This window comes from Colletotrichum scovillei, assembly GCF_011075155.1.
Source record: "Colletotrichum scovillei strain TJNH1 chromosome Unknown Contig00012, whole genome shotgun sequence".
NCBI lineage: Eukaryota > Fungi > Ascomycota > Sordariomycetes > Glomerellales > Glomerellaceae > Colletotrichum > Colletotrichum scovillei.
Window position 1 is genome coordinate 988306 of NW_023336270.1, and position 25523 is coordinate 1013828.

At 50.4% G+C, this 25523-nt stretch overlaps 6 protein-coding genes across 6 annotated transcripts; 4 read left to right on the forward strand and 2 right to left on the reverse strand.

Moving 5' to 3' along the window:
- Nucleotides 1–6800: 6800 nt before the first annotated feature.
- HER10_EVM0008183 (uncharacterized protein) lies at nt 6801–8154 on the forward strand (the record flags this gene model as incomplete). The annotated part of the gene is made up of 2 exons (XM_035477715.1): nt 6801–7376; nt 7435–8154. The coding sequence occupies 2 exons, from the start codon at nt 6801–6803 to the stop codon at nt 8152–8154; spliced, it is 1296 nt and encodes a 431-aa protein (XP_035326256.1).
- A 2094-nt stretch (nt 8155–10248) lies between these two features.
- HER10_EVM0007937 (uncharacterized protein) lies at nt 10249–11380 on the forward strand (the record flags this gene model as incomplete). Its single annotated transcript, XM_035477475.1, has 4 exons — nt 10249–10455; nt 10558–10987; nt 11039–11136; nt 11198–11380. The coding sequence occupies 4 exons, from the start codon at nt 10249–10251 to the stop codon at nt 11378–11380; spliced, it is 918 nt and encodes a 305-aa protein (XP_035326249.1).
- A 248-nt stretch (nt 11381–11628) lies between these two features.
- On the reverse strand, nt 11629–13232 carry HER10_EVM0000063 (uncharacterized protein; the record flags this gene model as incomplete). Its single annotated transcript, XM_035469858.1, has 7 exons — nt 11629–12112; nt 12178–12441; nt 12501–12597; nt 12656–12746; nt 12812–12879; nt 12931–12967; nt 13044–13232. 7 exons carry the CDS (start codon nt 13230–13232, stop codon nt 11629–11631), a joined length of 1230 nt encoding a protein of 409 aa, XP_035326004.1.
- A 2104-nt stretch (nt 13233–15336) lies between these two features.
- HER10_EVM0002324 (uncharacterized protein) lies at nt 15337–16850 on the forward strand (the record flags this gene model as incomplete). The annotated part of the gene is made up of 7 exons (XM_035472040.1): nt 15337–15627; nt 15704–15717; nt 15785–16023; nt 16080–16130; nt 16196–16407; nt 16482–16572; nt 16657–16850. 7 exons carry the CDS (start codon nt 15337–15339, stop codon nt 16848–16850), a joined length of 1092 nt encoding a protein of 363 aa, XP_035326087.1.
- Nucleotides 16851–18481: 1631 nt separating this feature from the next.
- Nucleotides 18482–20302, forward strand: HER10_EVM0004915 (cofactor FMO1 FAD enzyme; the record flags this gene model as incomplete). Its single annotated transcript, XM_035474543.1, has 2 exons — nt 18482–19416; nt 19480–20302. 2 exons carry the CDS (start codon nt 18482–18484, stop codon nt 20300–20302), a joined length of 1758 nt encoding a protein of 585 aa, XP_035326164.1.
- Nucleotides 20303–22304: 2002 nt separating this feature from the next.
- HER10_EVM0001360 (uncharacterized protein) lies at nt 22305–24135 on the reverse strand (the record flags this gene model as incomplete). Its single annotated transcript, XM_035471110.1, has 3 exons — nt 23507–24135; nt 22545–23441; nt 22305–22468 (listed from the first exon to the last, which is right to left on the reverse strand). The coding sequence occupies exons 1-3, from the start codon at nt 23988–23990 to the stop codon at nt 22305–22307; spliced, it is 1545 nt and encodes a 514-aa protein (XP_035326049.1). The 5' UTR covers nt 23991–24135.
- Between the last annotated feature and the right edge of the window lie 1388 nt (nt 24136–25523).

Consider the following 25523-nt stretch of genomic DNA (forward strand, 5'->3'; position numbering starts at 1 on the left):
CCATAGAGTCAGGAACGAAACAAAAGAATTCTTAATCAAATGGAAAACTACGGACACGAGGAAAACACATGGGAACCCGTCACGAACCTCCAGAACTCTCGACAGCTTCTCGAGGATTACCAGAAGACGACACCAACGGCCCCAGGGACGCGAACTCGTCGCCAATCCCGAAAGAAGGCCAGTCGGCATCATTAGAAACGCCAGCAGCCTGGAGATCGCTCACGACCCACCGCTCGTGAGCATCCAGCGCAGGAAGAACACCATCCTCTTCTTCCAACTCCTGCATACCACGAGCAAAAGTTTCCATGCCTCTCCTTCACTTTCGGATCGCCCGGATACGAGCAAGACGCCCGCTGCCTCAGCAACCTCTGACTGTATCCGAGCCAGTTTTTCATGAAGATCGAGCAAGGCGTCGCTAGCCTGCTCCTCCTTCTTCCCATTCTTGACGCTGGTCACTCAGCCGTTGCACTACGAAATAGTCAGCCTAAGAAACCGGAACAACGGCGGAAGCACGAACGACTCGATGCCACAACGAGACCATCGCAAGAACGCTTCAGGTTTTTGCAGCCTTGGCACGTTTTGGCGCCATCAGCCATCCGACATGGACGTTTGGCGCGAAAACACCGAGTGCAGGGCATAACGTCGCTAGAACCAAAACGATCAAACACGTCGTCACAAGCCGACCGAAGTTTCGAGATAGTGTTTTTCAAAGAACGTTTTTCAACACGACCTGACATCGTGTCAGCACATTGCGCTAGAAAGGCAAGCTTGATGATTCCCCAACCTGGGAACAAGGGACCTACTTATAGGCCTAGAGGACTAGACCTTTGAGAGGAGGAGCTGATGTTACGACCCAACACGCATGACAAGGCCAGGGCCTGCCCCACAGGACCTACGGCGGCTACCACACCATATATGGGAACACGAACTCAGGGCGACTCCTCTCGGGACGGAAGAACTATGGGACAAGTCACGTGACGATAAGAGATAAGGAACTCCGTACGTTCGAGATACGGGGTCCGTCCTTTCACGATACGGAACCCGTATGTTCAGAACACGGGAACCGTTGGGTAAACATACGGACAAAGAATATGTTCAGGAACGAGACTTGTATATAGTGTGGACTTGAGCCGGGCACAAGGACAGACTTCCATAGCTTCTTCAGCAATCAACTTAGTATCAGATCTTACGATCGCTTTCAGCTATCTTCACTGAGAACCCCTTCTGACAAGACTACGATTGATCACCGAAGCCTTACCCACCTTACGATTTACAGACATAGCTTCAGGGAAGCTATCCACGACTACGACACTGTTTACTTAGTTATCGCAGCCTCAACTTCTGCTAACATACTCACTACGACTAGCTGGCCGTAACATATAATTATTAATTATATTTCAATTTTAAATATCCTTATTATATTCTTAAATTACGTAAAAAAAAATCTATATTGTTTTTTATTTTAATAACCTTAGACTTTTTTTAAATATTTTTATTTATTATTATTTAATAAATAGTATTTTATAATAACTGAATTAATATATTTCCTTATTCCTAAATATAAAATAATTTAATTTCAATTATCAATATTTTTAATAAGAATAATTTATAAACAAATTATATTAAAGAATTATATAAGGGCTTTTTTAATAATAAAATAAAATAATATAATATTATTATATAATTATTAATTTAAAATATTGTAAGATAAGAGATATTAAAAGGGTTTATAAAAAAATAGGGTTAGTTATTTAAAGGATTATTAGGGCTATTAGAGGTAATAAATTATTAATAAATAAAAAGAGGCGAGGGACTATTTTTTTAAAGACGACTATTAGTCGAGCCTTATTACTTAAGCTTTTATTAGCCTGTAGGCACAGCTCGGTACTATCACATGAGCTCTTTAACAGCTTATAAGATTTATAGAAATATCGACTACTAGAAAGAGGATAGCATTCTTGGGAAAAGCTCAGCATCGAAACGCGTAAGTCAAGGTCTTTAAGTAAGAAGGCTTCTAAGTTGAACAACACTAATCGCCTACCTAGAGTAAGATGAATTGGTAGACTTAAGACACTTTGGCTGTATGATATGGTTCTCACCAGCGGCTACTCTCCCAGTCCTATCTATCTACTTTCTCATGACAAAGGCATCGTTGCATCAATGCTTTCGCTTGGCCGGATGATAAAGGACTATGGTTATACCAACATCCAGCCTCTCCACCAAACAGCACCGGATATAATTCTTCAATTGAGACCTGGGCTCATCTATTTCTCATCAGAATGTGACTTGAATTCGCCTCTAATTTTGTTTCATCTCATTCTAAACACGTTAAGCTTGATTCTCATTGTGTATCATTTTATTCAAAGCTCAAGATCCATTACGGTAGACGGTAAATAGTATCAATTTGGTATCTGTCGGTGGGAACACTATTACGTGCAGTATCTTACTGCTAGTATGACGCGCCATATCGTTAGCCTCCTATTGAATTCTTTCCATGCAAGGAAAGAGCCCCCAGCTGCCTTACCCCGCCTGTACAACAGTGAAGTTGACCTCTGATCAGTGTCAGTATCACGGGCACACGTACATACGGGGAACAACGACCTTGACACCGGGATCTCTTTTGGAGATCAAAATGCTATTGTGGCCGTAACGCTGTCGTCCTTCTTCTCCAAGGTCTAATGAGGCGGCTATGGGCGCGATTGACCAAGAGCCTGTGGCTCGCATCTAGCTGCCCTAATTGGCCGGATAAGCAAGTCATGCGTCGTCCATGGCCTCTAATCCGCGGGATCGAGCGAATTATTGTTCCCATACGGTGGAATGCCGCCGTCGCTAACATTTCGTACCTGACCGCTAGTAACTATACGTCGACCTCTAGTCTCGCCTTCGACTTGCTTATCGCGCGAAATGGTTGACTGGGTGCAATCGCCTACAGCGGCATCTCGGTGTGAAAGGATTGACGCTTTCTGGCCAGCCTGATCACTCCATATCCGCCATACATCTAATTATGTTGTCTGGCCGTGTAGATGCTGTGTGCCAGGACACGTGGGTGCATGCATGCGGCCAGCCGGTTTTAGCCCTAGAATCTCGACACTCTCGCAGGATATAAGCACTAGTTGTTCATTCAGCTGCATCAAAATGGACACACTCGTTAGATTACCATGTATTAGACAGGCCCCCGCATGCAGCTGTCAGCGCTTAGCTCAGTTGGAATGCCTCTCTACCCAGCCATTGCTTTTCTAAGGCTATCCACGATCAGGCTGCGAAACTCCTGAGGAATTAAATACCTGATGCGCCGCTGTGCCCTTTCTCTCTTCTCTCGTAGCTATATACAGCCGATATAGTCTCCACGAGATGGCGACCATCTATGTACCACCCACGGTCGAAGAAGACCCTCGTGAAGACACGTCTGAACTGAAAGGCAAAGGCCCGCTTGAGGGTGATGCCGAGGCAAGCACAGCATGGGACTGGGCCACGGTTGGTGATCCCGCGATGGAAAAAGAGAAGAACGGACCCTCAACCGCAAATAAACGCCCCAAGAAACCATCGAGTAACCCACACGATGAAGACGGTGGCACAGTGGGAATGGATATGATCCTGTTTAAAGACGCCGTCGGGAGGAAGTTCAGGTTTCCCTTCGACATGGTTCGAAAGTGGAGAGTAAGTTGGCTCTGAGAAATGGCATTGCGTTGGCGAAGCTAACTTTTACCAGGACATGGCGGATTTGATCAAGCAAGCGTTTCTTCACGTCGATGTTATCGGGCCGCACGTTGCGGAGGGCCATTACGACCTCATTGACCCAGAGGGCATGATTATACTACCTCAACTGTGGAGCCGTTTGGTTCAACCAGACTGGGTAATAGAAATGAGGATGTGGCCGATGGACAAGGCGCCTCTTCGTATGCCGCCGGCTGGGATTCCATACCGCCGTCCCCGCATACATCCAGGTCCAGGTCCAATGGGAGGCTCTTTACCGCCGAGTGCGTTTTCTGGCCCGACGCGAATACTCCAAAGTCAATCAGAGCGACCTCCGCCTCCGCCTCCGCCGCCTGGCTGGTTCCCGCCCGAATCTAATTGGGAAAGTATCAATGTGGCATCTCCCCCGAAAAGAAAGACCAAGCCGCGCGGATCTATGCTTTCATGGATGTCGGGAAAGCCAACAAAGGCGCCTACATCCAAGCAATACAAAGTTGCTGAACCACACTCGCCGCCAGTCAGCTCGCCCCCTTCGGCCTACGAACCCAATCTGGCTATCATACCACAGGAGAGGCCTCGCCGATCTACGCTCGCGAATGAGATGATAATCGACCAATCCTTGCCGCGGAGCTTTGCTGATCGTTCTCTCAATTTGCGTCCCAAGAAGAAGCACGCTAAACTGAAGCGCTCCGGCTCTCTGTCTTCTTCATCTTCATCTTCTTCGACCTCCTCGTCCGACTCGCATGTATCCACAGTTATTTCAGATGGAACTCACTCCAGCACCGGATCGATTACGGTTGAAGCGGCCCGCGAGTTGATATTACAGAGGGGCTTGCTTGTTACGTGCGCCGTTTCCAGTAAGCCGTTGCCGCGGCCTACAACAATTATCAATGCAATCAAGACGGTGAATGCTCCTTCAGACGTGCTGGAGCTGAGTGCGGCTCGAATCTACAGAGACGGCTTTGAGAAGACGACGCTCACCACGCTGGAGCTTGTGAAGCAGCGACCTGTACACGGGCCCCCGAGTCAAGAGAAATACCCAACAGGGGCCAGCACGATGACGTGGAGGTGTGTGATCACTGTTCTCTAAGATATTGGCCAGCCTGACCAAACTGCGATTCAGGCATATCACTAGGCCCGTCATGAATCTCCAAGAATTCAAAGTAGGTCCTGGATTAAACCTTTGTTTCGTCGCAGCCTAATCGACCCAGCGAATGTCGACACACCATTTTAGAGCCGATGAGGCAACCAGAAGTTCGGTGGAACAGCTTTTCGTATCAATCAGCAAGAAGAAGGTGGACGACGAATGGTACATCAAACCTGGAACGGTGTTGAGATGCGACACGAGGCCAGGTGAGAAAGTTTCCGCGTCAGTCACATTCATATCCGTTCCCTATCTGTACGCGGACTCTTTCAAGAGCAATCGTAAAAAATACCAGGGTGACGGAATTTGCTTACCTCGCCGGCTACATGAGGCATTTAGCCTGCTCGGCTCGGTCGAACAGGACAAGAAGCAACACTTTTACCAAAACGAAGGCAGAAATCAAGGCCAGGTTCTTTGGGTAGGCCAGATTTGGATCCTCGTGAGCGATTCCAGTAAGTCTCTCCAAGAAGTAAGCCCGCAAAACGTCTCTGGAATGAGGCAGCTAAAACAGAATTCAGGCCTTCTGACTTACGGCGTCGTCCCTCGGGAAGTACTTCAGGGAGACAGCATCGCCATAAGAGAGCAACGACCGAATGACGCGAGGGAAGATAGTGTCATTCAAATCGTGGACGAGGAACGAAGGCTATTTTATCTACCAGCAGATAAATGCAGAAGTTTCTATGTGGGTTTGGCTATCTCCATGCCGCCTAGTGCACACGTTCTGGATCCTGACTGTTAACTCTCCTCGGATAGGAGCTGGAAACCTCCGCCAGAGATAAATTAATTCAGCTAGAGTCCAACACGAGCCTGGATAATTGCGACCTAAGCTTCTCTTTGCCAAACGGCGAAGCGCTAAACGCTTCAAGATGGTCTAGTTTGTTGAAGCTCGAGGATGTCCCAGTTCTCAAGTTGGCACTCAACTTTTACTCCGGCGAGGACTCGGACGCAGAAACTATAATGAGCGCCAATAGCAGTAAATTGTACAAGTCCTCCAGTACAAGAGGAGGCTCGGCCAAATCTGATATCCCCTCATTGGACCTTGATGACAGCACCAAAGGGCCACAACACAGCGCGGATATTTCTGCATCGAAGGAAAACAAGAAATACGGACCTAGCTGGAGTCATTCCAGGCAAAAGTTCGTGGAATTTACCATAGTTGAAGATGTCGTACCCAGTAGGTTTGGCAATTGATCACTGAAGCGGACACAGTGAACTAAGTTTTGCAGGTTTGTCGGACGACACTCCGAAACTGAACAGCAGAGTTCCTCCATTTTTTGACTGGAAGCCAAAGGCTAGAGGAGTGAATGCATCAACACCCGCAGCCAGATTCAGAGAACGACTAGATGAAGTCGAAGGAGATCTACTTCAACTTTACAAATTCCATCATTCAAAAACCAACCTCCTTATTGAGCAGGTCTATCATGCTTTTGGAAGCAACATTTACGAAGGGGCCCCAAACGGAACCTTCGGAGACTTCAGTCACAGGCGGCGATCACAGGTGAATGACCTGGGACTTCCCAGCAGTCCCCGGACTTCACGAGCAAAACTAAGTGCGCTTGCCGAAGGCTTTTTCAGTGTCTCTGTGCCAGCGCTTGAAGTCTTCGTCGTGTCCGAATTCAACTCGTCCCTTATGACGAAATACTTTGGTGCGCTTTCAAAAGTCATGACGGTGAGTTACAGGTAACCTTCGCATGCAAAAAGGTAGAATCATTGTCGACTAAAGTTGGTATAGGATCCAACGTCAAGTCAGCTGCTTCACAAGGCTGATGATGATATTGAGCCGCATGAATCTACCCCCGCAGACGATGAGTCAACACGGAAATTGGTCGTCTCTAGAGACCTGATTAAGCAAGCAGACCTGCGATTCGTCCTGAGTCACGGCACTGATGAGGCAAAATGCCCCGATTGTGAGAGAGGCATGATCTATTCCACTCCAGAGAAGGGCGTCGAGCATCTGCGCAAAATGCACCTGATAAGATCAAAGACCGACAGAGTGCTACGTGACTACCTCATTCCTCTGCCGGCTGCGCTTTCTGAGCGACTCAACGAGGAGCTTTGCGAGCTTCTCGTCACCAGTCGCAACATTCTGGCATCCACGCTGCGGAAACTTGTGGCAATACAAAGCGGAGTAATGGACGATGACAAATTCCGAGGGTCGGACCGGGGCATCCCGTACTATCTTGTTGACGCTTTCAAGCTGATCGTCATCTTCGTGTGTGCACTCCCGGAGGCGCTTCATGAGCTACGGTGGTTCTACAATGACTTTAATCACAATACGCAAGATCTGACATCGCTGAAATTTCAGTCGCAAAGGACAGTATTAGACAGACTCGGAGAGGTGATGGGGGACCTAATCCGGAAGGCGGAACGGACGCTCGTATCACCGACAGGTCTGGCCAAGGAGAACAACGCGGAACACTTCATGACGTCCGTTGGTCTCAATTACTTGTCGCTTCAGATCATGTTTAATCTATTTCAACACCCGGTTCACAACAGGAAGAAGGTCTCTGATCTCTTCACAGCATATGCAAAAAAGCTCGTGAGTGAGGAGTTGCAGTATCGGGGCTTGGATAAGACTAACATCATTCGGTATGCAGGGGTCCGAAATTCAACGCAAGCCTACCAAGAGGCAGATTCCTCAAATCGGCGCTCTGAGTAGCGAATTGAACCTTCTCAAAGACATCGTCGAACTACAGCAGGAATACGTTCAGAGCTTCATTGCATTGATTCTTCCGGAAACACTTCATCCGCCACTGCCCAAAGACACGGCTAGAATCATCCTCTTTGGAATCGAAAGTCAGCTCATAAAAGAGCTTAGGCGCGCCGTAAACCGAGAGGACCAAAATCTTGACGGGATACTAGAGCTCTGTGTCGATATGAAGGGACTCGTAAGTGAGCTGACCGAGATCATGGCGGATGATCAGGGCCGAGCAGTATTCGTCTTCACCGTCGTGACCGTCACCTTTCTGCCTCTCAGTTTTGTGGCATCGTACCTAAGTATGAGCGGCGGGACGGACGGCCTTGGGATGGAGTGGGGCGACGTGCAGGCCCGTTTCTGGATGGTCGCAGGGCCTTTGACAGTAGCCGTTGCGGCGTTCTGTTTCTTAATTGCCGGGAGAGGAACCGTCGGAAGGCTGCTGTCTCGGCCGGCACAGCGCGTCCCTGAGGAAGATGATATAGGCTCCGAGGGTTACGCTAGTGTACGGTCGGGAGGAAAGAGATGGTGGCCGAGATGGAGTTTCGGCAACCGTAGGAGAGTCAGCCACTCTGTAACCACCGGCTCATCATCATCTAGGAGTGAGATCGTAGATGATTAAGAGGAGATAGGCTAAGTGATAGGCTTTAAAGTTTCCTACCTTCCTCGCGAATCATAGCTGAAACGCTCGCCCTACGAAGGATACCATCAGTCATAGAAGACTTCCCAGTTAATCTAACACCAAAGCCCAGATGTACATACATGTAGACCACGGAAAGAGCCACTGGTCATGTTTTGGCTTCACCACTAACTAAGATTAAATCATACATTTCGTTACAGTCAGTCAACGATGAGGGCCTGTTCCATAGAGATATCTATCATTGGTTAGATGAGATACTATATGACATGCTCAAAAGCCACAAATACTAAGATTATAAAAACGCTTGTCCAAACTTTGTGCTTGGATTGATGATGACAGAGAATCCACAAGAGCGAGATTGCGGACCATTGAGCTGAGAAATGGCTCAAAAGTTGTCATGGCACTCATGGTCTGGCCACGGAGAATCTTGAGAATTTTATACCAGAACGCTTAACAGCGCTCGATAAAACTTCTATACAAAGGCTAGTATGTAGCCATTAATACCGATATCTCTTCAACCTTTTCCTATTACGTTGCTTTCATCCTTTCTTTTTTACCCGCCATCGTCAATGTGTGCCGCCTACCTTAAACAGACTAAGAACAACCTTCTCAAATTGACAGTTTACATATAATGACTTCCGAACAGGCAGCAGATGATGGCGTATCGATCAAAGGGGTAATTCGCGACTGAAGCCATTGCCGTATCATCTTAAGCCTCTGACAGTTGTCTTTCTACCACATACGACCATACCCATTGGAAAACTCGGGATCCCGTCCGCTCTCCCATAGATAAGCCAATGAGGGCCGGATTAGTAGTTGGGTCGGTGACGACCAGCGAATACCTGGTGTTGTATGTTTTTATTATCATCTTCAATTTTTGAGAAGTTTTCACCGACTTTTCACGATGTGGACGAGCAGGCGAAAACTGCTGGCTTAGACGAGGTTAATAAGCTTGCTAATTTACTAACTTCTGACTAATGCAATCTAGCTCTTGGCGAGCGTGCACGGACAGCACCGCCTCATCAGCAAGAAAAGCCCTCCGCCATACATCAAATCTCGGCTTGGCCGGGGACGTCGAGGAAGGCTTCCCGAGTCTCATGACCAGGCATCTACCACGGCATGGCCGGCCTTATGGTTAACTTTGGCTAAGAACTCAGTAGCTTTTGGCTAAGCAGGATGTCTCGCTGGGTAATTTTGAAGCCGATTGTGTTGCTCCCCCTTGAGAAGCAACTTGTACGGATCCCAGCCAATTTGCACCACGCCCTCACGAATCTTTGCAAAGCAGTTGTAACCAACATCTCAAATGTCTTCAGGCCGTCGCAAGAACTGGCACCGCACGACTCCATACACAAGTCTTGCCCCGTGTCCCTTTCATGTGCCCTTTTAAACGCGATTAATTCCTAGCATTGTCGTCGGCTATCCAGGACAGAGATTTAACGTGGGGCCCCATACGCTATTAATACGACTTTAGTATGGAGTAGCTCCATCCACTTCATCCTAGTCACAATCTTAAACCGTTTATGCTTCCGCGCCCTAGTGGGTTCCCAAGAGGGAGAAGAACGGCAGAACACGAATTGACCAAGTTTTCGGATCAAGAAACCGAAGCCGGTGCCATCGGTTAGTCTTCTCATAGGCGAACACGAACGTGCCAAGGCGTCAAAAAGGGGCCGACTGATTCTAGCGCGGGGGATTAGAGGGGCATCCCGGGCATCTACTTGGGTTGACGAGCCGCATCTTGAACACGAACATGCCAAGAGTGTAGAACGGGCCGCCATGTGACATCAGAGCCGGACCGCATGGGTCAACAGGGCAAGTTAGATCAACGGCCTCCATATCATCCACTACGGAGGAACCAAGACTTGGCCGAGGGACCCATCTTGAAGCATGGCACCTCGCAGGAGGGTAGACATAAGAGGTGGGCCATGGCCACGATGGCGGCTTTCCCTCCACCTCCCAACCAGTCATCAAACAAACTCGCTTCATCGTCATCCTCGCACTTCCGATAAGCTCGTGGCTTGAGTCGTCCTTCGTTACAGACCAACCCATCCCTCACTCGTTCAACAACCGCTCCACTCCATGATGCTGTCCCGCTCGCTCCTCACTCTCTTCTCCCTGGCAGCAACGGCCGCCGCAACCGCAATCCCTCGCGCCGACACGACCTGCACAAATCCAGAGGTCCGCAAAGAATGGCGTGAACTCACCACAACCGAGAAAGCAGAGTACATCCGCGCCGCCGTCTGCCTCCGCAACCTCCCCAAAGCAAAATACGCCGCCATCGACGCCGTCACAACGCGCATGGACGACCTCGTCTACACCCACTTCGCCCTCAACACCGACATCCACTTTGTCGCAAACTTCCTCCCCTGGCACCGCTGGTACGTCAAGCTCCACGAGGACCTCCTCCGGTCCGAGTGCGGCTTCAAGGGAACGCAGCCATACTGGGACTGGAGCATCGACGCCGACGCCCTCGATACGCAGCACTCCCCCGTCTTTGACCCGGTCACTGGCTTTGGTGGGGATGGCAAGCGCACGGGTAGCGACGTGCCGGGCTTCCAGCGATGCGTGGTCGACGGTCCGTTTGCCAACACGAACTTGACGTTGGCTATGGGGTGGCCTGATATGAACACGCCCGGAAACAGGCTGCACTGCTTCACGCGCGAGTTCAACGGCGGCGAGGGTAACGACGCGAATGGCGATCCTATTATTGGTGATATGCAGGCGGGAGCATACAACTCGAGGACCATGAACACCATCTACGGTTTCGACAGGTTCCCCGATATGGTCTCCATGCTCGAGGGACTGCCGCATGCGCAGAGTATGTCATATCTTTTCTCACTTAACTTCGGTCATGCTGACAGACTGGCAGTTCACAGCATCATCTTTGGTGACATGGGTCCCGCCACCTCGCCCAACGAGCCTCTCTTTTTCCTCCACCACGGCAATGTTGACCGTGCCTGGGCCAAGGTAAGTCTTGCACACAGCTGAGCGGAATTGCGCAAGATGCATTATCTAATTTTCTTCGCAGTGGCAAGGGCGTAACGCTACCCGCCTCACCGATTACGCAGGCTTCAACAACCCCGACAAGACCATCTCCGCCTCCATCACAGATACCATGCCTGTCTTGGAACTCGTCGACGTCGAGCCCGTCGTCAAGGACTACATGGACACCCTGAGCGGTCCTCTGTGCTACACCTATTCATCCATGTGAGAGTGTGGCTGTTTCTGGATTGAGTCCATCTAAGAAAATTCGGAAGTCAGAAGGTGCGCACGAATGGCTAGCCTTGAGAGCTGTACATGTACCAAGCGATGGCTCCGGGTCATCTCAAGATTTTATCCGATGAAAAAAGCCTGTCAATTAGATATACCCATTTGAATGCAATAATGTTTATACGAATGGTCAATTTTATTGGTACTACCAGAACAGGTTCTACTGAATAAAGTACTGATGTAGCTCTCTCACGACGTCGTTGAAACCCAGCTCTTGGAACCCTGTCCAGACGTGTAAGTCGGTCGTTCGCACCGAGCCGGCGCCTTGTCCACCTTGACTTCGACTTCAACCTGTTTCTGAATTCTGGATACCTTGCCATCTGTGACCTGTATGGTGTCCATCTCTGTACCGTCGTCCCCCTTGTAATGTGGTACAAGACCACGTTCGCTGTGATTATCAGCGGCGTCGGAACCACTCCCATTGCGAATATAACCGGCCTTGCTCCTGGGCACGCTCAGCCACGGCCCTGTTTTGGAACGCATACCACCACCACCACCACCACCACCCGTCCCAGATGGCCCCTCACCTCCGTAACTCTGTAGCTTGCTACGGAAGCCGAGCTTGAATGATACGATCCGGATGAGCGGCTGAAGTGCAGGGAAGGATGCGACCCAGAGGCCGACGTGTCCCTCGAGGTTGGTCCAGATGCCAATTGTTGACATGTTGAATGTCCTAGAGACTTTTGTCAGCTGTGCAACTTGGTGTTCCTAGCATAATGCCTGGATGGTCAAACTTACGGGTCAGAGAGAAATTGGCTCTTCTTCATCATTGTCAGACGAACACAGCCGGTAGCCACGACAAAGATGCCGACACTGAAGACACATATCACCTGGAACGCCCTCTTCGACCAGAGCATCTTGGTGTAGATCACCCATATAGGTAAGCCCATGAGGCAGAAGTCCAGGACCAAGCCGACGACCTGGTGCACAACCATCATGGTGTTTTGATATTCGGACGGGACACAGTTCTTCCCAGGAAAAAAGGGTGGCTTCCACAAATGCCTATCGAAGAACTGTCAGAGATTGGTGACCTTATGATAGGTGACTTAGTAAAAACGTACGAGAGAGGGCTGCACTGGGTCAAGCGGTAGATGACACATCCCAGTGTCTGCGCTATGACGAAGAATCCCGTCGTGTAAGACAGAATAAGGAAGGTTCCTGTGCATGATGTTAGATCTTAAGTGATACTGGTAGTGGCATATTATGGCTAGCATGCTGTCTTGGCTCAAGCGTGGCAGGAAGGCAACGATTGAGAGTCTCATTAGGCCAGTACCGATGAGGTAGAGCAGGCCATTCGTGACAATTCCCTACAATCAAAACATTTATGAGCATCTTTGGAGGGATGAAGGAAGGTTTTTCAGTTCAAACTCACCTCGAACCATGTTGTAAAGTCAGCCTTCGGGATATACTTGAGATGCGCGCCACTTCCATATTGCACCACTGAAATGGGATTAGTTATGAATCGTATTTTTTGATATTACGTCAACTCACGCCAGATATCCATAGCAGACTCAAAAGTCAGTCCTGCCTAGATGTGTGCAAGTTTCAGTCAGAGACCCAAGTAACTCATTTTCATCCAGTCAAACGCTGAGGTGGCGACTAACCCATGCGAGGAATGCCAAGACGTCGTCCAAACCCAAGGCTTTCGCGATGAAGGCGCGGACATATTGTCTCAATCCCACTATGATAGAAGTGCAGACTATGAGCGCAACATTCAGTTGCAAGATCTTGGGCCCAGCATATCCTGGAGATTCCGTGAAGTGAAGTGGTGGAGTTGCTGCCGTCGCTGCCATCTTGCGGATATTGCAGCTGCAGGGAAACTCGAAAATCGAGAGAAGAGAAACACCAGGAGGAAAGCCAAGGGACAGAAGAGAAGAAGGAATGGAATTCAAACGGTGAGTAACATGTCTGGACTCCGGAGTAACAAAGGAAGAATCTGTAGCCGGGTAGACGTGTAGACTGCAGTCCGCCCGAGTACCAGGGGTTCGGGATATCTCTCATGCAGAAGTACCAAGCCAAGAAGTCTCTTTATCATCGCCGTGCCGCATATATGCATCGCTAAATGTGACTTGATTGAGTTTCCCATGGGACGCACCAAGGAATGCTCTTCATACATGGATCTCTGTGTACCCGACGCTTCCGGTGTATCCGTACCTGCGTCGGCGAATTATGAAATTCATTTTGTATCACTATTGGCAAATATCTGAATATGAAATCACCTTTGCATGTAGCGTGATATATGACGACCTGAGCTGGTGCGAACGAGGCTCTTTTCTTGTTCTTCTGTCAATCTTCTCCGCAGACCCTCTCGGAATCACATCTACTTTACTTGCCTATACCAGAGCTTCGAGAGCAATGTGTGAGAACGTCCCAGGCCTGAATAGTAGCACCATCGAGATCGCAATCAAAACCAACAGCTCATCAATACAAGCACTAATTCCGAGTATGTGGGATCAGCCAAGATTGATTGTCGGTGGTACCCATTCAATAACAACATGGTCATGAACCAACAGACATAGGCAAAAAGATCTCAATTCATGGGAGGATTTTCCCAGAGCGTGCCTGTTTCTCCCACATTCCGGATAGCCGCCATCTAGAACGTAGTTGGTTCCAACATTAAGGCGTATCTCCAAGTGATGGTCAGAAATCATTCCAATCGGCCAGCTTAGCCGGTCACCTTACGTTCGGCTCCAAAGAAAACGAGCGGAGATGATGACCGAACTTGGAAGGCCAATTTAGAAACCCTTGCCAACGACAACCAACAGTCAACAACCAACAAACGGCAGACATTTTCTTGCTCTTTTGGTGTACATCTTACGATTACCTACATGTTGTGATTGTGATAGGGTCGCTTATACTGCCCCTACAAGATGTCTCCACCAACACAGCGAACCAACACAGCTACACCAGACTTGACGCCACGACTGCTGCAAGTTTGTAGCCTGAAAACCTGAATTCTGCCACGAAGCCCCTCTACTTCACTTAAGAAGCTTTGTTGCATTGTGGAAGTCGCTATGTAATTGAGATTTTGGGGTCTATTCAAGATCAGGCGCGAGAGCCCCGTCAAAGTGGGATTTCTAGCTATTAGTAACACGCAGTTGGTTGGGGAGAGCTCCGCGACCCGGGGCTCACACGATTGGATGAGGAACCAGCTTCGAACGTTCCGGGAGACCTTGGCAGGGATAGTGTACCAACCTTCTTTCGACGCCGCACACTAACGCAAGCATCCTGCAGGTTCCTTTCCTTTGCCTGCAGATTGCAAGGATGTTCGTCTTTCCCAGCGTTCTGTGTTGTCTTTCTCCCCGAGGAAAGCCAGCAACCCAGTGATTCATTCTTGCCTCATGAGCATGACCGATTCATGACTCATCCCTGTTGGAGATTTGTGACTTGAAAGTCTTTCTCCACAATCATGTGACGAGAAGCTGGGTAAAGTATGCGACTTAGCACACAGGAAGGGTCATAGCATTATGGGTGGATTGCGGCACAGCCCGAGCGATCCTTCGCGGGTCGTATTTGTGATAGATATTGATGGTGGGCCGACCAACTTGCAAGTTGCAGCTCAACCGCTTTCCGAAAGCCCCGTTGCCACATCCACTAATTAGTTGATGGCAAGGTTACATCCCACAACCCGGTGTCCTGCAGCCGGGGTCGCGATACATGGCCAGACCAGACAGGACCGGCATCTTTCGGGGTCAAAGTTTAGATCCGGATGTTTTCAACCAAGGGTTTTGCTACCAAAAGACAGCACATATCCATCTCAGACGCTCACTTCGAGGTCTACCTTATTCCACGTTTTCCACTTGATCGGACGAGTGTTAGGATTGGTCGCTCGTGAAGATTGCCTCATATCCGACAAGTCTCTCACAACGGCCTCTCACCTAAATTCGGGTCTCCGTCATGTGGTCTCTCCCGTCACTGGCCCTGGCCGCCGCGTCTCTTGCAGGCCTACAATTTCACGGAGTCCTTGCCGCTCCTACTAATGGAACACACTCAGGATGTTGCCGTAACCCTCTCATCAGACATGAGTGGCGGCAGTTGTCTCTGGACCAACGACTGGATTATATTCGATCTGTCAAGTGCCTTATGGTCTTGCCTTCAGAAGGCAACGACCTTTGGCCTGGCGCAAAGTCTCGATTCGATGATTTCCAGGGTATGCACATTTACATGACGCAGAAGGTGCATTTCAATGTAAGTTCTACCCTCAATGCTTTAGCCATAGTGAAGCCATATCAGGATTGGAAAGTCTAACGGTTGATCGCGACAGGGCCCATTTCTCCCGTGAGTGGAATACATGTAGCGCTCGCATCGAGTCTTCCGTTGATCCTAATTCACGTACCGTATTCAGATGGCATCGTTGGATGCTTTACCTGTACGAGTCCGAGCTTCGCAACAAATGCTCATACGATGGCGCGCTTCCGTACTGGGATGTCAGCCTAGACAACACCGCCGAAACCTTCGTCAACTCTCCTGTATTTGACAACATTTACGGCGTCGGAGGCAACGGACCATACATCGAAGACGTGAGCGATAAAGATGAGTTCCCGGTTCAAAAGCCGATTACGATCCCGGGTAGAAGCGGCGGCGGTAAGTTCTTCACTCCAGCGTTTGGCACAGTGACATCCGGCTAACAGAGTGGATAGGCTGTATTGTGGAAGGACCATTTTCAAACCACACCGTCCCCATGGGCCTTGGTAAGTTGCGCTGTCTAGCCTCATACGACGATTGAGTGTAAAACTCGCCATGCTGACGGGCTAAGGATTATCTGTCACCTCAACACCCCACTGCCTGCGCCGCGATTTCAGTCTACCCATCATCACGAGTGCCCTTAGTGACGAGGTCATCGACAAGACTCTCGCAGCGGCCACATTTTCCGAATTCAACCTGGCCATTCAGGGATATAGCATGCAGGTCAGCGGCATGACTTTGCATGCGGGCTTGCACATTGGCATTGGTGGTGCAGTTGGCGATGTAAGCATTCGTGACTGACTGCTAGACTGAAGGTTTCTTGTTGACAACTTGGCTGACCTGTGATCACCCGTTAGTGTGCTGACATGTACTCCTCTCCCGGAGATCCCGTCTTCTACTTCATCCATGGCGCTTTGGATAAGGTTTGGAATGACTGGCAGCGCAGAGGTAAGTTTCCTTTTTTGTCTTACTGGATAGTCGCATTTCTGTTTGTGACTAGTGCAAGTACTAATAACTCCTTTAACAATATAGACTGGCCTGCTCGCAAGACGGACATCGGCGGCCCGGATGTGATTTTTGGCTATCCGTTCAATTATACCACAAATCCCGCCTACGAGAATATCACTCTGCAGTATTCCTTGTCTTACCCTAATTTCGGCAAGGACATGATTGTCGCAGATATGATGGACATCCACGGAGGTCCTTTCTGCTACGAGTACAAATGAAGGCGCCGAAGGGTGGCCTGCAGACGACAGAAAATGCTAGTGTTATAGCACCGACATCACTCAGACGCCTCGCTAAGATAAGGTACTGAAAGTACTTGAAGCAATGACATAATATAACATTTGACATTGGACTACCGATCTTGGAGAAGTGGGAACATTTTGTCTTATTGTACAATGCTAGATGGGATTCAGTGACACGCTGAGAACCTGTTTTCCCATCTCGATGGAGCAACATTGCCACCAACAGATAGCTTTGGCCTTGGTAGCGTGCTTCGTTGATTCGTTCACATATCCATTAGGCTGACCAAGAAATCTTCATTTAGATCTTTTTGATTTCCAGGCTAAACAGCGTGAACTCACCAGAACTCTTGGCGATTTGCTCCTGGGGCTTAAAAAGCCCCCACCAGCGGCGGGATATCCGAAAACTAACGTCGGCACTCCACACGACGCGTGCAAGTGATCAGCCTCCTTTCCTGCTGCTCTTCTAAAAGATGATTCTGTATCCCAGGTTCGGCAAACGGCATAACTCCCTAGCTTGCATTTGTCCAGCCCCGACTTCGGCTCGAGGAGAGCCAGGAATGAACGGCCACGTACCTTAGATTCCGTCTCGGCTACGCGTAGGATCCCAGAGGCAGCCATTTAGAGTTGCGGTAGCTTCCAGGATCAAAATACTACAGGCTGAAGTTCACGATTCAACCGGCTCCAGCCATATGAAATGAGGAGGAACGTGTAAGTTCCACCGGCCGGGGACAGATGCCGTCCCACCACCTCAGCTCAACGTGCATGAACCCCCTCATCCCATCCGCCACACTGAGACAACACACCAAGCTTTTCCTTGTAGACGAGGAAGGCGTGCGCTAAGCGCCCCAAGCTCCAAGCTGGGAACGCCACGCTCATATCCTCTTCTATGGTCTCACCTCAGCCGCAGAGGCCCAGCCCCACGGCACCCTCACCTAGCGTGACAACTACCTGGAGCCTGGAACGCAGCGTGTGAGCACTGTCATGCCGCAGGAACATCTGCCGCTTCACCTCTAGAATGCTCTGGCCTGTTAGTGTCGTGCTCCCATTCCCCTTGCTGGGTCGCGTGGCGATCCAGCGTGGTGGTTCGCTTAGTTAGTGCGGGAGCCCAGCGGCAGCTCTAGTGCCGAAGATGGCGCAGATTAGGGAAGCTTGATTCTCCGTATCCTTACGAGATAGGTACTGCTCTGGATTCGACCAACCGCTTGGAATTAGGCTTGTCAGCTTATAGCTTTGTTCCACAGTCCTGTCCCAATGGTGATGTTAGCTTCAGACAGCCACTTTCAGCCCTCATCGCGCCGTTGGCGCCGCTAAACCCCAAGTCCTCACTTTTGCCGGGCAGGGCTGACTGTCTAAACTCAGTTGGGCCTGTCTGGTAAACAATCTCCATGGTAGAGTTCAGGAGATCAGCGATGCCCAAACTCTCCCGGCTGGTCGGGGGATACGCCGCTCCCGCCGTGTTCCCCGTTGGAGATTATCTGGTGGCGCGTGGCACGCTGCTATCACGCTAGTGCTCGTAACTTAAATGGCAATCGTCTCCCTTCCCCTCAGTTCCTTTGTCGATCTTGATAATTCTCATCTTTTCCAAGTCGTGGATCGCATCGCCAGATATCATGGCGCCCACAATCGATACCCTGATCATCGGCGCCGGTCCCAGCGGACTCTGCGCCGCAAAGACACTCCTTCAACATGACCCGGCCGCCGATATACTCATCCTCGACGGCCGCGCCTCGGTCGGCGGTGTCTGGTCGAAAGAACAGATCTATCCAAACCTGAAGACGAACAACCTTGTCTCGGCGATCGACTTCTCAGACTTTCCCATGGACCCCGAGCGCTTCGGGGTCAAAATCGGCGAGCATGTTCCTGGAAAGGTCATGCATGAGTACCTCGTCGCATACGCAAAGCACTTTGGCGTCTGGGACAAGATCCAGTTGAACACAAAGGTCGTACGGGTGACTCGCCCAGAAGATGAAGGACAATGGAATGTCGACGTTGAGGAAAACGGCGAAGCAAAGACCGTGACTTGCACACGCCTCATCGTTGCAACAGGCGTCCTCACCGTACCACACATGCCCGACATCACCGGCTCCGAAGATTTCAACGCCCCCATCATCCACTCCTCCGATCTTGGCCCCAAAGCAAACCTTTTCTCCTCTCCCGACATCACCACCGTCGCAGTCTTGGGCGGAAGCAAGTCTGCCTACGACGCCGTCCACCTGGCTGCATCGACAGGCCACAAGGTCCGCTGGCTCATTCGACGTTCCGGCCGCGGACCTGTGTGGGTTGCACCGGCGTTCACGCAGCTCGGGCCGTTCAAGGTCTGGCGCGAACGGCTTGTTACTAGGAGAATCTGCGCGTTCATGTCGCCGTGCGTGTTCCCTGATTTCTCGGGTCTCGCATGGGTGAGACGGTTCCTGCATGAGAGCGCTGTCGGTCGGGTGCTTAGCAAGACGTTTTGGAAGTTGATTCGTCACGACACGATCAATGACTGCGGCTACCAGACGGACGAGAAGACGAAGGTGCTGCAGCCGGAGCAGAACATGTTCTGGTAAGCTCAGTTTCTTCACTATGGTTGTCCATAGCCTGGGAACTAACCCCATTCTTTCCACAGGTACGGCACTGCTTCTGGTATCCTCAGCTTCGATGACGATTTCTTCGAGTATGTGCGCAACGGCACAGTCCAAATCTACCGCGAAGACATTGACCACCTATCCGACCAAAACATCCACTTCACCGACGGCTCAAGTATCTCCGCCGACCTTTTGATCACATCAACCGGCTTCTCAGCAAAGCCAACCATCAACTTCGAACCTGCATCTCTCCATTCCGATCTCGGCATCCCCTCCACATCTCTAGGACCTAAACAAGAAGCATTCTGGAACGACGCAAACGCAAAGGCAGACGCCTCCATCGGCGCACGCTTCCCACGCCTCCTTGACGGCCCCTTTCAAAGCCCCACATCCTCAAAGACAAAGTCCTTCAACCCCGGCGCGTCAGCAGAGGTCTCCTACACCCCCTGGCGCCTCTACCGCGGCATCGCCCCTCCAGGCCTTGCCGCGCGCGACGACCGGTCTCTCGTCTTCCTCGGCGCCTTCAGCAACCTCGCCAACATCATGCGCCTCGAGGTGCAGTGCCTCTGGATGCTGGCGTATTTCGAAAACGGGATCCCCAACTTTGACGTCGACCGCCGCGCGGGCCGCGTCTTTGAGGAGACGGCGTTGTTCCAGCGGTGGGCGCAGCACCGGGCGCCGTACGGGCACGGTCGGTGTTATCCGGATCTGGTCTTCGATCAGTTGCCGTATTGGGATATGTTGCTCGGCGATGTCGGGGTGGAGACGGCGCGGAAGGACGGCATGTGGGCCGAGTTGTTTGAAAGCTACACGCCGATGGATTACCGGGGCATGGTGCAGGATTGGATTGACCAGAACCGATAGACGTCTACTAGACCCTGCAACGACAATGATACCCGCAGGTCTAATGATCAATGAACATGCATTAGTAAGAGATTTGATACGTTGGTTTAGTCTTTGTGTCCCGAAGCCCGCTGGGGTTATCCGTTATGGTTTCATCTGTCAATTTGCTTGCTTGCTGTGATATGAGCCAAGCCCAACTTCAATCTATAGATCATCAACATGCTTACTAAGAGGAAACATGACAATGATTCCTGCCGCCCGAGCTGGCCCTGGAGTAACATAAAGGCCATTTTCGGTTCAGCCGCGCTCTGTTACAGCAACATGTGTCAAAGATCCAGGACAGGGACCTGTCCCAGATGGTGGTGGTATTCTTCGATTCTGAAAGTCATTACGGGACTGCCGGGAAACGATACGCTAGCAATTAGACTTTCACCATGTGATGAACCTTGGCCTGCCTTATCTCTCTCACATGTAGAATCGCTCATGCTGAACCCAGCTTACCCAAACACCTTACTGTTGCAAATGGAAATCTGGCGAACGTCATGACTTCTGCTACTTCAAAGTACCGAAAGGGAGTTCAGCCAATGGGAGCAGGAAGTCAGTAGCCTACCGGGAGCATTCAATCAACACAATGTGTCTCGAAAGTATGGGGTATGCCGGGACTCTGATTGGCACAATCCTACAATAGCAGGTTTTGCGATTAGTTGCCAAACCATCGTTCAACTTTATCCCCTCACTACCAGAAAGAAGGTTCAAGGCTATCGGCAACCATCTGCATGTGATATCCGACTCCAAATCCCTAGCACAGGTTTTAACATCAAGTATAAGAAGACCTCAGGTGTTCTAAACGTCACCTAGCACGGTTCGTGTGACAAGGTGGAAGGAGTTGAGGTTGTGGAAGTTAACTGGAGAAAATAGTGTGAATATGGATTACTTTGAAGACAAGAAAGATCAGGGTAAGACACCGCAAGCTCCGGCCCTCATTTACCAGAAACATTAACAACCGCCGGTACTAGTTGAGGCGGATCTCGACGATGTCCGGCAGTTCGAGTCGTTCACCTCCCTTCTCGAAGACGACGGTGTCAAGCAGGGGAACATGCCTGGCATTCACCCCGAGCCCGCTCAGCTCATGAAGTTCAACGTTGATGCGCCGCTCGCCGAAGAAATCTCCCCAGGACTACTCAGCGGCAATTCGGTCGGTTCACAGGAGAGCTACAGCGTCACCAGCGTATCCACCGCCCTTTAGAGCGAACGCTTGGGACACAGCCAGCATCCCCTAGTTGAATTTGTTCCGAATTATCTGAGAGAGACTGCCAATGTAGACACATCAGAACATTCGTTTGTCCGAAAGATACCCCCGAAGGGTTTGGTCGACTTCCCCATAGTCGAGGAAGAGGACGAAACCAAGCCGACAAAGTATGATGAGATAGAGATACCCATAAGGAGCGACGAGAACTCATGGTGCGGGCTCTACTTCTGCACATGGTCTGGGTGTGACAAATCGTTTCCCACACCTAGCGATAGAAGGTAAACTCCGCTAGCGACACTGCATACATATCACCCAGATTAACTGAGGAGTTCAATAGGAAGCATTTCAGGACCCACTGCAGGCCTGTGATCTGTCCAGTGTGCCCAAAGCGGATGCCGTGGCAAAGGGATATGCGGAAGCATCATGGCACTCACTTTAAGCGACCGCGTTACCAGTGCCGATGTGAGAAGTCTTACACCAAGATGGATAACCTGAATAAGCACATCAAGAAGTCCAAGACGGCATCGCAGCAGATTGTAGGGTCGAAACCCATACGGTCGAAGCTTTGAGCATGCACTTTGGTTTTTCAACAGGCTCTGGGTGTTGCGAGACTTTTCTTTTGATTTGAAGCTGGAAACCAAAAAAGAAAAAAAACAAGGAAAAAACTTGAAAATTCAAACATGTAAAAAAATCAACACAGACAATAAGTGCGGAAGAGATGTAGCAGAAATGAAAACACACTCGTTTGGCGTCAAATTTCTAGTCCCTGCTACATCAAAGCTGAGCACCGCCGCCATCATCATCTTCGCCTTCATTATCTTGGACCGTACTACCGTTCTCGAAACTGTCAATGTCCCCAGATCCATGTTCCATCTGAACCACCCCTTGGGACTCGGTTGATAGATCCAGTAGTTCGATAGCGCTGTCCAAGCTGAAAACTATTGAGGAAGCAACGTATCATGTCAGCCGATCGGACTCTTGCTTTGCATCGCATAGAATACCCAGGGCGCTTACCTTCACTAGATGGACCGGCGTCACTATCATCTGCTTCCTCCGTCTCCGAGCCTGAATCTCTCACATCAACCAAAGACGACGCAGTGATCTCAGTCAGCGAGTCCGGATGTTGCACCGTAGCCGCATGCAACTCTCCCAACCTGGCAATCACCATACCCTTCAAGTCCCCAATAACATCGTTGATGATCTTCCGCTGATTGATCCAGCCAGGGTTCTGCTTTCCGCCCACCAAATTCACAATTCCCCAACTTGGGTACACTTTCTGATGGGCGTCAAGCAGAGTGATCCTAGCGGGATGGTGACGAGCATAAGACTCGCAGCCGACGCACGCTGGCTTGCTGCAGGCGATGTACCGGTCATTCGAGACATACCTCCTTCCGCTGTCGTAGAAGTGGTGAAGTATCTGAACCTCTGCGTGAACACACGGGTGAAGCCCGCCTGCTGTGAACTTGTCCTGCAGTTGGCCTTCGATCTTGACTTGGGTATCCAGTCGCCGAAGGACGCCCAGGCACGATTCGTGCTGGACATCTGCCTCTGGTAGAATGCGGTTCAGGATACGTGGTAACGTCGTATGCGCATCCGCTTCTGGCACCGACGCGCTGACGGGACGTTGAACCGCCGCAACTTGGAAGGCTTTAAGAAGTGTCTCTACACGGCCGGAGTCATCGAGGAGCTGGTTGACATTGCGGACACGGGCTGCTAGACGGCCGATCATGTGTCTGACTGTCCGAAAGGCCTTGATGAGATCTTCCGGACGAGGGTCACCTTCGGTCCCCTGGCCCAGCTGCTCAATGCGCCGCATCTCCTCGACGTTTCGCGAGCGGTATGCTGTCCGACACAGAGTAGTGAAGGGAGACATACTCTCAAATTGTTGGAGCCACTTGACAACCCGGGCATCTAGACATCGTAAAACCTCAGTCTCTGTGGATATCCTTGCCGGCGACGAACAATTCATGACTTACCGATCTCTTCATCGCTGTTTTCCAGAGAAAGACGGCACTTTCTAGCAGAATTACGAAGAATTCTGGCTTCCTGTCGTAGGCGATCGGAGGCCAACGCAGTACATCGAACTAACAATGCCTCCTCCGCCGTGGCGCGATCCATATCGTTGATTGATTCACAAAACATGCGCAAGATCTTGAGTACATCTTCGAGGAAATCCACTACTTTATCTCCAGCGCCCTCGTTTGAAGCAACCCAGAAGACGTAGCAGTCATAACAGTCCTCGACGGCGATGGCAGTGGCGGTACTTCCTCCCTTCTTGTAATCGCAGAGAAATGCCAGGTTTTTGAAGAAACGTCTTTGAACACCTTGCGTGGTGTACGTCCCGAGCTGGGAGACGATATGTGGGCCGCCGATGGGACGGATGATGGAAAGAAGGACGAGAGCCTCGTAGAGACGGAAACGGAGGCGGGCGTAGGGTTCCATTCGAGGTGTGAGAGCCATTTTTGCGATTTCACTTCTTGCGTTGATGAGTGTGATCCGGGAAATGGAGTCGTGGGGTGTGGTACGATCAATACAGTATGATTGCAGTGTTGAAGTCTTTGAAGAAGCAGCCGAGGATAGTTCAAATCTTTGCAATACAGAATGGCGAAAGCCTGAGAGGACGAAAGGAAGCTGGCCCACGAATGAGGGATTTCACCAATGAAGGACGTCAAGAATGAAGGCCTCTACGGCTAAGCATCCCCGTCCATGGGCCAACTTCCCTTCGTCCTCTGAGGTTTCCGGAGACCTGAGTGTGGTGTGTAGTGATGAGAAATGCTTTGCTGATAACGCAGGAGGCCCTCCAGCGTCGGGAGTTTAAATCAAATGCCGGGTCTGAATTGCCTTTGAGTCTGCATACGAAGTCTGGCGTAGAGTTATGGTCGGGGTATTATCACGCCAAACTTTCCTCTGCAACTCGACGTCATCATTGGAAAGAAGCCGAGCTTGCAATGATCGAATCAAATGATGGCATGAGATAAGCCTGGAGTTTAGAGTTGCGGGCATCCGATCCGAGATTGGACAGTTGCTTGATGTTGCATTGACAGCGCCGCAGGGGCCACCTACGGTTGAAAGATATATCAAATCGTTGGCACACACTCAGCCTCTTCCGTTCTCCCTCCGCGATATCAACATATCACCAGTTCATTTGCACTTCATCAGCAACAAAATCGTTGGCCTCGACCCACCTGTCTTGATATAGATACTAACACGAGGCAGGAAATCCAACTCCTTTCCCCAGATACCTCGAGAGCCAGCCCAAGTACCCCAGTGCTAATAAACCCACCATTTCTTTATGGGCAAAAAGTTAATGACATCTCCAGGACATCAGGACGAGTAAGGAGCAAAAACAATGGACGATCTGGGAATCGAACCCAGGACCTACCGCATGCTAAGCGGTCATTATACCACTAAACCAATCGCCCATGGCATGATCTAGCCCGGACTTGAACCGGAGACCTTCAGTGTGGCAGACGGGAGAACGAATCTCTCGAACTGTTAGACTGACGTGATAACCAACTACACCACCAGACCTTGTTGAAGCAGCGGCCGAAATTTGCAAATACTAATGCTGCGGCGGAAAATTGTGTGCGTGAGAGGTGGGATCTGTGTAGTGGAGATTTGTGAAGCGAAAGTAGATGCAGAGAGCGGGCCGAGATGCAAGGTGGCATCCAATGGTCGACTGCCGATGTGTTGGCGTTGACATGGGTCCAAGTGTGGGAATGGGGACTGCAGGTGGATGCGGAAATCGAGAAAACAACATTCGCGTCTTACTGTAAAGATGCTCATCTGGAGCTAGCTTTGCTATCGCTACGAGTATTAAGGAAAGTCATAATTGGGCTCGCCATGGCAACAAGTTAGTTATCCAATATTTCCAGGCAGATGCCTCTCTCCGACAGTGAAGGACGTTGTCATGAGAGCGCCGTACGTACAAGAACAGGCCCTCGCTTGAGGGCCTGGCCAATAATCGCGTCCGAAAGGACGCAATCGCGACCT